Below are 14,652 nucleotides of genomic sequence, written 5' to 3'. Positions count from 1 at the left end.
AGCGCCAAAGTCTGTGCCACAAGATGATTTTTATTAGTATTAGTGTCTGTATTTGCTTTTGGCTCTATGGTCCCATCCAGTCCTTAGCACCAAAGTCTGTGGCGCAAGTTTGTTGTTGTTGTCCCATTTGACTCAACAGTCATGCGCGCCAGAGTCTGTGCGACAAGATGATGATGATTATGATTATTATTATGTTATGATTATTGTTGTTATCTGTGTTCCCATTTGGCTCTGTGTTCCTTTCTAATCCTAAGCACCAAAATCTGTGCCACAAGATTGTTGTCTCTGTTTGCATGTGGCTCAACAGTCCTTAGCGCCAGAGTCTGTGCCACAACAATATAATAATAATAATAATAATTTTTATTCTGATTAGCATCATCTTTGTTCCCATTTGGCTCAACAGTCCTGAGCACCAGCATCTGTGCCACAACAAAATTATCATTATTATTATTATTATTATTATTATTATTATTATTATTATTATTATCATCTGTGTTCCCATTTGGCTCTGTGGTTCAATCCAGACCTGAGTGCCAGAGTCTGCCACAACAAGCTGCTGCTGATATTACAATATAGTAATACACTACTAATAATATACTAATAATTACAATATAATATTATAATATAATAATTCTAAAATAATCACAATCATTTTATTTTTCTACCTGCCTCTTCTCACGGCTTGAGGCAAGGCACAATATAGCTTAAAGTACATCATGGTAAAAAATATTATCTAAAATACATATATTAAAATGTATTTCTATAGGTTACATACATTTAAAGACAGAACAAAGATTGAAAAGGACCCAAACCAAAGAGGGCTTTGAGGGTCAAAGCCAACCCTTTGTCCTTTGCTTGGAGTGACAGTAGAATAGGAGCGATGTTCTCACTCCGGGATGTCCCTGCCACTGGTTTGGCTGCCATGCTTTTTACTAACTGGGTCCAAAGCGTCCCAATGGCCCCGTTCAGCTCTCTCTTTCTTCCTTCAGGTCTACGTGGGCTTCCAGGTGCAGCTGGACCTGACGGGCATCTTCATGCACGGCAAGATCCCCACCTTAAAGATCTCCCTCATCCAGATCTTCCGGGCCCATCTCTGGCAGAAGATCCACGAGAGCATCGTCATGGATCTCTGCCAGGTAAACGCCGAGGAGGGAGAGGAGGAGGAGGAGGGACGTCTTCTTGTGTGCCTTCAGCTTGACCCCTTACTTGCCCACCCCTCTTTCCGCAGGTCTTTGACCAGGAGCTGGACGCCCTGGAGATCGAGACGGTGCAGAAGGAGACCATCCACCCCCGGAAGTCCTACAAGATGAACTCCTCCTGCGCAGACATCCTCCTCTTCGCCTCCTACAAGTGGAACGTCTCCCGGCCTTCCCTTCTGGCCGACTCCAAGTCAGTCCGGGTGTCAAGGAAAGGGCAGGAGGGGAATCGCGGCTCAGGCCTGCCTCCGTATTCATCCCGCCCCTTCCTTCCCCTCCAGGGACGTGATGGACAGCACCACCACCCAGAAGTACTGGATCGACATCCAGCTGCGCTGGGGGGATTACGACTCCCACGACATCGAGCGCTACGCCAGGGCCAAGTTCCTGGACTACACCACCGACAACATGAGCATCTACCCGTCTCCCACCGGGGTCCTCATTGCCATTGACTTGGCCTACAACCTGCACAGGTGAGGGGTCCGGGGCCCTTGGGCTTGCCATGGCTGACATCATCATCATTATCATCATCGTTGTCTTTATTTTTATCCCGCCTTTCTTCCCATAGGACTTAAGGCAGCTTACAATAACATCATTCATCATTGTTTGTTTGTTTGTTTATTTATTTATTTACTACTTTTATATGCCACCCTTCTCACCCCAAAGGGGACTTTGAGCGGCTTACAACTTACATTCACATACAATACATTATATTATTAGCATAGTAGAATACTAGCAGTAAATTACTATATTGTACTATGTCATTACATTGTATTATTATTATTATTATTATTATTATTATTATTATTATTATTATTATATATATTGTTGTCTTTATTATTGTTTAACTTCACTCCTGTCCTGCCTTTCTCCGCTTGAGAGGACTTATTATTACAGTCGAGTCTCACTTATCCAACATAAACGGGCCAGCAGAACGTTGGATAAGCGAATATGTTGGATAACAAGGAGAGATTAAGGAGAAGCCTATTAAACATCAAATTAGGTTATGATTTTACAAATTAAGAACCAAAACATCATGTTATACAACAAATTTGACAGAAAAAGGAGTTCAATACGCAGTAATGCTATGTAGTAATTACTGTATTTACGAATTTAACACCAAAATATCACGATGTTTTGAAAACATTGTCTACTAAAAATGCGTTGGATAATACAGAATGTTGGATAAGTGAGTGTTGGATAAGTGAGACTCTACTGTATTATTATTATTATTATTATTATTATTATTACCATTAACTTTATTTCTACTCGGCCTTTCTCCCCATAAGGACTCAGGGTGGCTTACAAGTGATGTGTACATACAATATATTACATCATTAACATAGCACAATATAAGTGTTATAAATTACTATATTGTACTATAAAAATATAGTGTAATATTATTACAGTAGAGTCTCACTTATCCAAGCCTCGCTTATCCAAGCTTCTGGATTATAATTTTTTTCCAATATATCATGATATTTTGGTGCTAAATTCATAAATACAGTAATTCCAACATAACAGTACTGCATATTGAACTACTTTTTCTGTCAAATGTGTTGTATGACATGATGTTTTGGTGCTTAATTTGTAAAATCATAACCTAATTTGATGTTTAATAGGCTTTTCCTTAATCCCTCCTTGTTATCCAAGATATTTGCTTATCCAAGCTTCTGCTGGCCCGTTTAGCTTGAATAAGTGAGACTCTACTGTAGTAATAATACATGTAATATAAATATACAGTTAGTGTATTATTATTAATATATTGTATTACATTATAATATTATTATCAATATTATATGTATATATAATATATTATAAGTACAGTAGAGTCTCATTTATCCAACACTCGCTTATTCAATGTTCTGGATTATCCAAACCATTTTTGTAGTCGATGTTTTCAATAAATAGTGATATTTTGGTGCTAAATTCGTAAATACAGTAATTACTACGTAGCATTACTGCATATTGAACTACTTTTTCTGTCAAATGTGTTGTAAAACATGATGTTTTGGTGCTTAATTTGTAAAATCATAACCTAATTTGATTTTTAATAGCCTTTTCCTTAATCCCTCCTTTTTATCCAAGATATTCGCTTATCCAAGCTTCTGCCGGCCCGTTTAGCTTGGATAAGTGAGACTCTACTGTATATTGTACTATATTGTAATATTATTAGTAATAGTACATGTAATGTAAATATACAATTATAATAGTGTATTATTAGTAATGTATTGTATTACATTATAATATTATTATCAATATTATATGTATATATAATATATTATTATATCATAATATGAGTATTATATATGATATTTCTACCCTGCCTTTCTCTCCTTGAGAGGACTAATGTTGTTGTTAATAATATTTATATGCATAATTATGTAGGTTTTTAATATATGTTCTTAATTTCAATGTAATTTTTTATTTAAATTGATTTTTAATTGTGGTGTAATTTGTTTTTATGTTGTTTTTATATTGTAAGCCGCCATGAGTCCCCTGATGGGCGAGAAGGGGAGGGTAGAAATGATTAATAATAATATAATAATAATAGTCATAATCATAATGCATTTATTACCCGCCTCGCCCTGCGGCTCATTATTATGACCATCAACTTTATTTTTACCCCATCATTTCCCCCATTAGGTCTCAAAGCAATTTACAATAACATCACTATTGCTATTATTATTATTACTACTATCCCCTAGTCCAACTCTTTTCTGCCTGGTGGGAAGACACACTCTAATCCCTCTATGACGGCCATCTAGTCTCACAGATGTTATGAGAAGGTTCATGAAGAAGTTGGGCTGCATTGCCTGACCTGTGTGTGCTTCTCCCCAATTCAGCGCCTACGGGAACTGGTTCCCCGGGAGCAAGCCGCTGATCCAGCAGGCCATGGCCAAGATCATGAAGGCCAACCCGGCGCTGTACGTCCTGCGGGAGCGGATCCGGAAGGGGCTGCAGCTCTACTCCTCAGAGCCCACCGAGCCCTACCTCTCCTCCCAGAACTACGGGGAGCTCTTCTCCAACCAGATCATCTGGTTCGTGGACGACACCAACGTCTACCGGGTCACCATCCACAAGGTCTTGCCAATCGTTTTCATTCCTCTGAGATTTAATTCTATTTTAATGTTGGTATATATGTAGGGCTTTTGTTTTTAATTGTATGGCATTGGTTTTACAGTTAATGGGGAGTGAATAAATAATAATACCTGTTTAGTTTAATACTGTTCATATCTAACCATTTTGATGTTGGTGTAGTTTTAGGGGGGTTTAAATTGTATGGTATTAGTTTTACTGTAAGCCACTTTGAGTCTCTTTTAGAGAGAGATCAAGTGGAATACAAATAATAATAATAATAATCATCATCATATATAATATGTAATCCAATTTAATAATAGCAGTAAGAATATACAATGTAATAATAATAAGTAATAATAATAATAATAATGTTGTGTAATATAATCCAGCATAATACTATAATATATAATCCAATATAATAACAGCAATAATAATATACAATGTAATAATACAGTAGAGTCTCACTTATCCAACACTCGCTTATCCAACGTTCTGGATTACCCAACGATTTTTGTAGTCAGTGTTTTCAATATATCGTGATATTTTAGTGCTAAATTCGTAAATAATAGCAATAATAATATAGTGCTACATTCGTAAATACAGTAATTACTACATAGCATTACTGCATAGTGAACTACTTTTTCTGTAAAATTTGTTGTATAACATGATGTTTTGGTGCTTAATTTGTAGAATCATAACCTAATTTGATGTTTAATAGGCTTTTCCTTAAACTGTCCTTATTATCCAAGATATTCTTTTATCCAAGTTTCTGCTGGCATGTTTAGCATGGATAAGAGAGACTCTACTGTAATTGAATGTATATAATCCAATAAATCGCAATAATAAACAAGGATAATAAAATGAATAATAATGTAATACAATCAACTATAATATATGATCCAATATAATAGCAATAGTATGCAATGTAATAATAGTAATAGGAATAATAATGTAATTAATATAATCCAGTATAATAATATAATTTATAATCCAATATAATAATAGCAATAATAATATACAGTGCATTAATAGCAATAATAATAGTAGTAATAACAACAATAATATACAATATAATAGTACTAAGAATAAGAATGTGATGTCATCCAATGTACTAATAATAACAATAATAATGTTCAATAAATAATATAATCTAATCTAATATCAAGGCGTACGTACGCGAAGGTGTTATGGACAAACTTAACTATATATGCATTTTAAATTTTATAATTCATGGTTTAACAGATTTTAATTAGAGTTTTAATTAATGCAGTACTGTTTTATTGTTTATGAATTCCGTTACTGTTTTATTGAATGTATTTTGAGCAATATAATTGCCGGCTGTTGTAAGCTGTCCTGAGTCCCTCCGGGTGAGAAGGGCGGGGTAAAAGTGATAATGTAAATGTAATATAATATTAATAGCAATAATAGCTATCAAAACTATATATATATATATATATATATATATATATATGTGTGTGTGTGTGTGTGTGTGTGTGTGTGTGTGTGTGTGTGTATTACAATATAATAAAATTATTAGTAATAATAATAATAATAATAATAGAGCCGTGAGGGAGGATCCCTCCTAGCCACCCAGCTCTATTATTATTATTATTATTATTATTATTATTATTATTATTATTATTATTATTATTATTATGGGGCCAAGCCAGGCCAGGAGAATAACGCAGAGGCTCCCTTGTAGACCTTTGAGGGGAACTTGACCACGAAGCCCATCAACGGGGCCATCTTCATCTTCAACCCTCGGACAGGGCAGCTCTTCCTGAAGATCATCCACACTTCCGTTTGGGCCGGGCAGAAGCGCTTGGGGCAGGTGAGGACCTTGAGGGAGCGTTCCTTTTGTCCCTTAAGACCCCCTTGCTAAGCCCCCTTATTCACCTGGTTGTCCTTTTTCCAGCTGGCCAAGTGGAAGACAGCCGAGGAAGTGGCCGCCCTCATCCGCTCCCTCCCGGTGGAGGAGCAGCCCAAGCAGATCATTGTCACCCGGAAGGGCATGCTGGACCCTCTGGAGGTAGGTGGGCAGGGAAGCCGTCTCTGCTTTCCTTGGGGGTGGGCAGGCCTTGAGGGATCTCCTTGACTGACCAGACCCCCCTCTCCTCCTCCTCCTCCTTTCTCCTCCCAGGTGCACTTGCTGGACTTCCCCAACATTGTGATCAAGGGCTCGGAGCTGCAGCTCCCCTTCCAGGCCTGCTTGAAGGTGGAGAAGTTTGGAGATCTCATCCTGAAGGCCACCGAGCCCCAGATGGTCCTCTTCAACCTTTATGACGACTGGCTGAAGACCATCTCCTCCTACACGGTCAGCGGAGCCCCATTGTTAGCGGGAGGCGGGATAGAGGAAACGTAGACATTCTCTTTGTTTTTGAAATTATTTTTATTATTAATAATAATAAGTTTATTTATATCTCGCCTCATCTCCCTGAAGGGACTCAGGGCGGCTCACATGGGGCCAAGCCCAACAACATATAATAAAATACAACAGTATAAAATACACAATATTTATTTATTTATATATTTATTTGCCCCGCCATTCTCACCCGGAGGGACTCAGGACGGCTTACAACAGTCGGCAAATTACATTGCCCAAAATACATTCAATAAAATAACGACATATTAAGAAACAATAAAACAGTACCACATCAATTAAAACTCTAATTAGACTCTATAAAACCATGAATTATAAAATTTAAAATGCATGTATAGTTAAATTCAACCACTAACTCCTTCGTGTGCACCTTGATTCACGTCATATCAATATAAAATACATAACAATCACAGTATTACTTAAAAGTAAAGGTAAAGGTTTCCCCTGACGTTAAGTCTAGTCATGTCTGACTCAGGGGGGTTGGTGCTCATCTCCATTTCTCAGCTGAAGAGCCGGCGTTGTCCGTAGACACCTCCAAGGTCATGTGGCCAGCATGACTGCATGGAACGCCGTTACTTATTAAGTATTACTTATTTGGCACAAAAAGTCTAATATACAATCTGAAAATATGCATTCAAAAATAATGAAACGTGTCTAGATCTGTATTCAAATGACAACTTGCGTAAAATAAATACAGTAGTCTCACTTATCCAAGCCTTGCTTATCCAACGTTCTGGATTATCCAACGCATTTTTGTAGTCAATTTTTTCAATGTAGTAATATTTTGGTGCTAAATTCGTAAATACAGTAATTACTACATAGCATTACTGCGTATTGAACTACTTTTTCTGTCAATTTTGTTGTATAACATGATGTTTTGGTGCTTAATTTGTAAAATCTTAACCTAATTTGATGTTTAATAGGCCTTTCCTTAATCTCTTCTTATTATCCAGCATATTCGCTTACCCAATGTTCTGCTGGCTCATTTACGTTGGATAAGCGAGACTCTACTGTATACAATCTGAAAATATGCATTCAAAAATAATGAAACTTGTCTAGATCTGTATTGAAATGACAACTTCTGTAAAATAAATATAACAATCTTTGCTGTTCACTCTAATTCAAAACATTTTTAAAGCAGAATCCACTACTGGATTTAGCTACTTTCCCCCCCTCCCTATCATATGCAGAAATCCTATTAAAATAAAAAAGAGACTCCTTGCAAGGCAGGGAATATATCTTCATGAGCAAGAGAATTTCAGACTATGTCTAAACACATCATGACATCACATTATTTTAAAAAATCACATTAGTAAAAAAAAAGTAGGCATTCTCTTATTGCTGTGTCTCCACAGGCCTTTTCGCGACTGATCCTCATCCTTCGCGCTTTGCATGTCAACAATGACCGGGCCAAAGTCATCCTGAAGCCTGACAAGACCACGGTCACGGAGCCCCACCACATCTGGCCCACGCTGACCGACGAAGAGTGGATCAAGGTGGAGGTCCAGCTTAAAGACCTGATCCTGGCCGACTATGGCAAGAAGAACAAGTAAGTTGGGCCCTTTGAGGAGTTGGGGTGGATGGGTTGGTTGGATTCATCTTCCCTGCTTGTTGTGTCTATTTGATGTATGTTCTATTCTGTAATAGACACTCCTTTCATCAGTTTTGACTGTTGCCCAGACTCTTGTCCTATATTGGACCTTTTAACGCCTTGGATGATTGTTTAATATTTTAATTATGTCTATTTTAAATCATGACTTGTTTAATTGGTTTTAAAATGCATTCTTTGATGTTTCAGCTGTTGATTTTATGATATTGTATGATTGTATTGGGCTTGCCCCCGTGTGAGCCGCTCCGAGTCCCCGTTGGAGAGATGGAGGCGGCATACAAAAATAAAATAATAATCATTATCATTATTTATTTATTTATTTATTTTATTGTATGACACAGTAAACAAGATAGATATGCTGGATTTTGTATCACAAAATCACAAGTCGAACACTTCCCAAGTGTCTAGGACTGTGTGATGTATTTTCGGATGATGCGCTCAGATCCCAGCAGGGTGGCCTTTTTCAGTTGGGTTATTTTTGCAGTTATTATTATTATTATTATTGTATGACACAGCAAACAAGATAGATATGCTGGATTTCATATCACAAAATCACAAGTCAAACACTTCCCAAGTGTCTAGGACTGTGTGATGTATTTTTGGAAGATGCCCTCAGATCCCAGCAGGGTGGCCTTTTGCAGTTGGGTTATTTTTGCAGTTATTATTATTATTATTATTATTGTATGATACAGCAAACAAGATAGATATGCTGGATTTCGTATCACAAAATCACAAGTCGAACACTTCCCAAACGTCTAGGACTGTGTGATGTATTTTTGGATGATGCGCGCAGATCCCAGTAGGGTGGCCTTTTGCAGTTGGCAGATTGTAATTTTTCTCAATGTCTATTGTTTCCAAATGCCAGCTGAGATCTTTTGTCCCGGCATTATTATTATTATTATTATTATTATTATTATTATTATTATTATTATTATTATTATTGTTATTTGTTGACGCTGCCTGACCCTTGCCCATGTCTCCTCTCATTTTCTCTCCAGCGTGAACGTGGCCTCGCTGACGCAGTCGGAGATCCGGGACATCATCCTGGGCATGGAGATCTCGGCCCCCTCGCAGCAGCGCCAGCAGATTGCAGAGATCGAGAAGCAGACCAAGGAGCAGTCCCAGCTGACGGCCACCCAGACACGGACGGTCAACAAGCACGGTGACGAGATCATCACCTCCACCACCAGCAACTACGAGACCCAGACCTTCTCCTCCAAGACCGAGTGGCGCGTCCGGTGAGCAAGCGACCGAGCAGGGAAGGAGGGCTGGGGTCCATCTCATTAATGTCACCCTTGAGCATCCATTGACGACCCCCACCCCACCCCTTTGCGTCCCCTGCGCAGGGCCATCTCCGCCGCCAACCTCCACCTGCGGACCAATCACATCTATGTCTCGTCGGACGACATCAAGGAGACTGGCTACACCTACATCCTGCCCAAGAACGTCCTCAAGAAGTTCATCTGCATCTCTGACCTGCGGGCCCAGGTCAGGCTGGGAGGGAGGGAGGGGACGGCTTTTGCGGTGAAGGAGTGAATTGTAGTGTTTCTCAACTATCATGTTGGGTCAGTCCCCCCACCTCAAACCCCAACAGTATTCAAAGTTGGTCATATTGGGTATTTGTGTCAGATCCATCAATTGGGTGCACATTGCTCTGTCGATATGAGTGAACTATAACTCCCAACCTCTGAGGTCAGTCCCCTCGAAACCCGACCAGTATTCAAAATTAATGCCTTCCTGCCCCCTTTTCCTTGCAGAGTCAGCCGCCACTCCTTTAGTAACCTTTATTCCTCATATTTTTTTACTGCCCAACCCTTCACCTTGCACAAACCTTCTCCGAACCAGGAAACAATAATGTAAAATGTTCAGTCAGGGATGGGCTCCCTTTGGGGGAAAAACAGGATGCGTAAAGTCCGGTTGCTTCTGGGGAAATTCTGGATTGTCACAGTAAAACTGAGTAGAGTGCCAACTATAATAATAATAATAATAATAATAATAATAATAATAATACTGGGATCTGCACGCATCATCCGAAAATACATCACACAGTCCTAGACACTTGGGAAGTGTTCGACTTGTGATTTTGTGATACGAAATCCAGCATATCCATCTTGTTTGCTGTGTCATACAATAAAATAATAATAATATATTGTAATAACAACTCCTTTGTGGCTACTCTGCACCTTTTCTCCTTCTGTGCCACTTTCAGTCCTTTTCCCATCTAAGCCTTTGCTTATCTTTTTGTTTACATGGGGATGGGTTGGACTTGGCCTCAACAATCCTTGTTTTCCTCAAATTTTATTATTATTGTTATTATTATTATTATTATTATTATTATTATTATTATTTACATGTACTTAACAACACAGCACACATGCACATTAGGTCCAAGTGTCTGGACTTCATCTCTGAATTAGAGATATTATTCGTTTACTACTACTATTATTATTAATATTATATTTACTATTATAATATATTATTATATATTATTACATGTACATAACATCACAGTACACATGCATATAAGGTCCAAGTGTCTGGGCTTTGTCTCTGAATATCGAGCTCTTCCCAAGGGCCTAGGATATTAGAGAGATTATTAGATTATTATTGTTATTATTGACACAAAGACAGAGTATGACACAGCAAATGAGATATATGTGCTGGATTTTGCATCACAAAATCATAAGCTGAACACTTCCCAAGTGTTTATTATTATTATTATTATTATTATTATTATTATTATTATTATATATTATTATGTTACGTATTATTATTTACATGTACATGAATAACATCACAGCACACATGCACATTAAGTCCAAGTGCCTGGGATATTGAAGATATTTTTGTAGTACAGTAGAGTCTCACTTATCCAAGACTTGCTTATCCAGCGTTCTGGATTATCCAACGTATTTTTGTAGTCAATGTTTTCAATATATCGTGATATTTTGGTGCTAAATTTGTAAATACAGTAATTACTACATAGCATTACTGTGTATTGAACTACTTTTTCTGTCAAATTTGTTGTATAACATGTTTTGGTGCTAAATTTGTAAAATCATAACCTAATTTAATGTTTAATAGTCTTTTCCTTAATCTCTCCTTATTATCCCAACATATTCGCTTATCCAATGTTCTGCCGGTCTGTTTACGTTGGATAAGTGAGACTCTACTGTATATGCGCAATTCAGAGAAGTGCTGCCTTCTGCAGCAAGTGGGTTGATGTTCTGCCCAAATTAGGGCTTTTCAAGGGCTTTTCGAGGTTTCTTGAAATGCCTCCAAGAGCACCAACCACTATTGGTACCCCTGTTATTCTCTTTTGCCTTTGTAGTTATTATTTCTGCAAAACTTTGCTTGAGAGAAGGGAGAGGACAGGCTTTTGGGGGCTCTCATCCCTTGCATTGATGTGGGCCTGCTTCCTCCTTTCTCTCCCCAGATTGCCGGCTACTTGTATGGGGTGAGCCCCCCGGACAACCCTCAGGTGAAGGAGATCCGCTGCATTGTGATGGTGCCACAATGGGGCACCCACCAGACGGTCCACTTGCCAGGGCAGCTGCCCCAACATGAGTACCTCAAGGTGGGCCTCGTGGGCCAAAACTGTGATGGGATTCCTGCCATTCTAAAAGTGTGTATGTGGGGGGTTACTTGACCATCCCTCTTGACTTTTAACTTCTTGATGCAGGAGATGGAGCCTCTGGGCTGGATCCACACTCAGCCCAACGAGTCCCCGCAGCTCTCCCCGCAGGACGTCACCACTCACGCCAAGGTCATGGCCGAGAACCCCTCCTGGGATGGGGAGAAGACCATCATCATCACCTGCAGGTCAGGGATATGTCTGGGGCGGGGGGGGGGGGGGGATCAAATGTGAATCAAACAACCTAATGACGATTATGACCTGTTAGGATCATAACTTATTTGGTAGCAGAGTTTCAGAGGTGTTCCTTTAGTTTATTGGGTAACGGAAGATCACTGGGCACATAAATATCTTGTTTCTATTTGACGCTCTCAGCAAAGATTCAAGTAGGCTTATTTAAAATCATGTGTTTATTTATTTTATTTATTTATTTACAGTATTTATATTCCGCCCTTCTTTCTCACCCCGAAGGGGACTCAGGGCGGATCACATTATAAACATATAGGGCAAACATTCAATGCCCATATACATATAGAACCAAGACAGAGACAGACGCAGAGGCAATTTAACCTTCTCCTGAGGGGATGTTTGATTCTGGCCACAGGGGGGAGCAGCTGCTTCATCATCCACTGTGACGGCACTTCCTCATACCAACGTTGTAAATTTGCCTCCCCACTTTATAAGTGGTACCTTATTTCCTACTTGATAGATGCAACTATCTTTCAGGTTGCTAGGTCAGCAGGGGCTATTTTTTATTTATTTTTTTATTGACGGGTGCTCACCCCCCAATGGGCTGGCCTCGAACTTGACCTTATGGTCAGAGTGACTTATTGCAGCAGGCTGCTCACCAGCCTGGGCCACTCCTAACTTCATTTATTTAAACATACAGGTACATTTCTTGTCAGGTTAAACTTTGAAACGTTTAAGTTTGTATCTTTCGCTTAGTCTTTATCAGTTTTTTCTAAACTATATTGCTCTCTACAGCTTTCTTTCATAACAGTCTGTTTCCAAGGGATTCAAGCCTCAACTATTTTCTAACTACTAATACTGGCTTCTGTACTGAAACAGACTCAAGCCTCAACTGTCTTCTAACTTCTAAAACTGGCTTCCGTACTCAAACAGACTCAAGCCTCAACTGTCATTCCTCAACTGTTATCCTTTTAAACTCCATTCTAAACAGTCACTGAACCAGTTACATGGTCTGCATCCCCTCCCACTGCTACAAGTACATAGAACTAAGAAAACTGCAAACCAAAACATTAAATAGAGGAGGCTTGAAAAGGTTGCTATCTCTAACAGCCAGGATGCGGGATGAGTTCCAAAAGAATATGTGAGATGAAGAGCTTGCGGGTGGGTTTAACTGGCTCTGTTGCCTCGTCTCTTCCTTTTGTGCAGCTTCACGCCAGGCTCTTGCACCCTGACGGCCTACAAGCTGACCCCCAGCGGCTACGAATGGGGCCGGCAAAACACCGACAAGGGCAACAACCCCAAGGGCTACCTGCCTTCCCATTACGAGCGGGTCCAGATGCTGCTCTCGGACCGCTTCCTGGGCTTCTTCATGGTCCCGGCCCAGGGCTCCTGGAACTACAACTTCATGGGTGAGAGACCCTTCCTTGGCACCCAAATGGGGCCTTTCTCCCTGTTGTTTTTATGGGGAGCCTCTCTTAATAACGTCTCCTTGTCCGACCCCCTTTTCCAGGCGTGCGCCACGACCCCAACATGAAGTACGAGCTGCAGTTGGCCAACCCCAAGGAGTTCTACCATGAGGTCCACCGCCCTTCGCACTTCCTCAACTTCGCCCTCCTCCAGGAAGGGGAGGTCTACTCTGCCGACCGCGAGGACCTCTACTCCTGAGGCTGACCCACAACAACAAGCACCCCCTTCTTCCGCCCCCCCCCCCCAAAGAATAGTTACTCCTCAGCATTTCAGCCCCTCTTTCCCCATAGTGTTACCATGGAGGGATTGTGCGTTTTCATGTACAGTGTCTCTGCCCCTTTTTGAGTGTTGTCGAATAAAAGTTTTGTACAAAGTTGAGGGTGTCGTATCCTCTTCTGTGGGGTGGGGATGCCTTCCTGTCCCTTTCCCCTCATGTTTATCTTTCATTTCCGTGCTGGAGGATATTCAAAGCATTAGGGAGAGCTTCCTGACTCTGCTGGGATGTGCTTTGAGTCTCCTCTGGAAGCTTTTGAAACAGAGACTGTATTGGGGTGGAAGAATGGCTCATGACTGGTTAGGATTACAAATCCAATGGGATAGAATGGATCATGACTGGTTAGGATCACAAATCCAATGGGGTAGAATGGATCATGACTGGTTAGGATCGCAACCCATCAAGGGGTAGCAGAGTTTGAGAGGCACGTTCCTTGGGTTTATTTGATCCTTTAAGCAAAGATACAACCAATTTCTTTTTGGAAATAGCAATGCTTGTTTACTTCTAACTTCATGTATTCAGTGATACAGGCGCATTTCTTTTTGTTGCAAGGATAGACTTTAAAACATCTAGAGAGTTTGTACATTAACTTATATTCCTTAATAATCACTTCATAAAGTATATTGCTTTATGCAGCTACCTTTCATATGAGTCTACTCATATAAACACAAGGCTCAACAGTTTCTAGGTTCTAACATTAGCTTCAGCATTGTAACAGACTTCTACACTCAAGCTGCCTCAAGGCTCAACTGACTCAAGCCTCAACTGACTTCAGGCTCAACTGCAGGCTCAGCTAATTTCAGGCTCAGCTGACTCAAGCCT

The 14,652-nt window shown here is 39.9% G+C and overlaps 1 protein-coding gene across 1 annotated transcript in view; it reads left to right on the top strand.

The window, feature by feature from the left end:
• The window catches only part of prpf8 (pre-mRNA processing factor 8), a 35,274-nt gene extending 21,342 nt beyond the window's left edge, over nt 1–13,932 (top strand). The window contains exons 29-42 of the mRNA XM_062960658.1: nt 990–1,136; nt 1,229–1,389; nt 1,478–1,669; nt 4,043–4,280; nt 5,980–6,108; nt 6,193–6,306; nt 6,418–6,591; nt 8,013–8,206; nt 9,265–9,504; nt 9,613–9,754; nt 11,703–11,843; nt 11,949–12,088; nt 13,296–13,498; nt 13,600–13,932. Of these exons, the coding sequence (XP_062816728.1) occupies nt 990–1,136; nt 1,229–1,389; nt 1,478–1,669; nt 4,043–4,280; nt 5,980–6,108; nt 6,193–6,306; nt 6,418–6,591; nt 8,013–8,206; nt 9,265–9,504; nt 9,613–9,754; nt 11,703–11,843; nt 11,949–12,088; nt 13,296–13,498; nt 13,600–13,754 (2,370 nt within the window). The 3' untranslated portion in view covers nt 13,755–13,932. The remainder of the gene's footprint in view (nt 1–989; nt 1,137–1,228; nt 1,390–1,477; nt 1,670–4,042; nt 4,281–5,979; nt 6,109–6,192; nt 6,307–6,417; nt 6,592–8,012; nt 8,207–9,264; nt 9,505–9,612; nt 9,755–11,702; nt 11,844–11,948; nt 12,089–13,295; nt 13,499–13,599) is intronic.
• The last annotated feature ends 720 nt before the right edge of the window (nt 13,933–14,652 follow it).

The sequence above is a fragment of the Anolis carolinensis genome, unplaced genomic scaffold (genome assembly GCF_035594765.1).
Source record: "Anolis carolinensis isolate JA03-04 unplaced genomic scaffold, rAnoCar3.1.pri scaffold_7, whole genome shotgun sequence".
Classification (NCBI taxonomy): Eukaryota; Metazoa; Chordata; class Lepidosauria; order Squamata; family Dactyloidae; genus Anolis; species Anolis carolinensis.
Note: the sequence above shows the minus strand (reverse complement) of the source record. Positions and strands in the feature narration are given on the sequence as shown.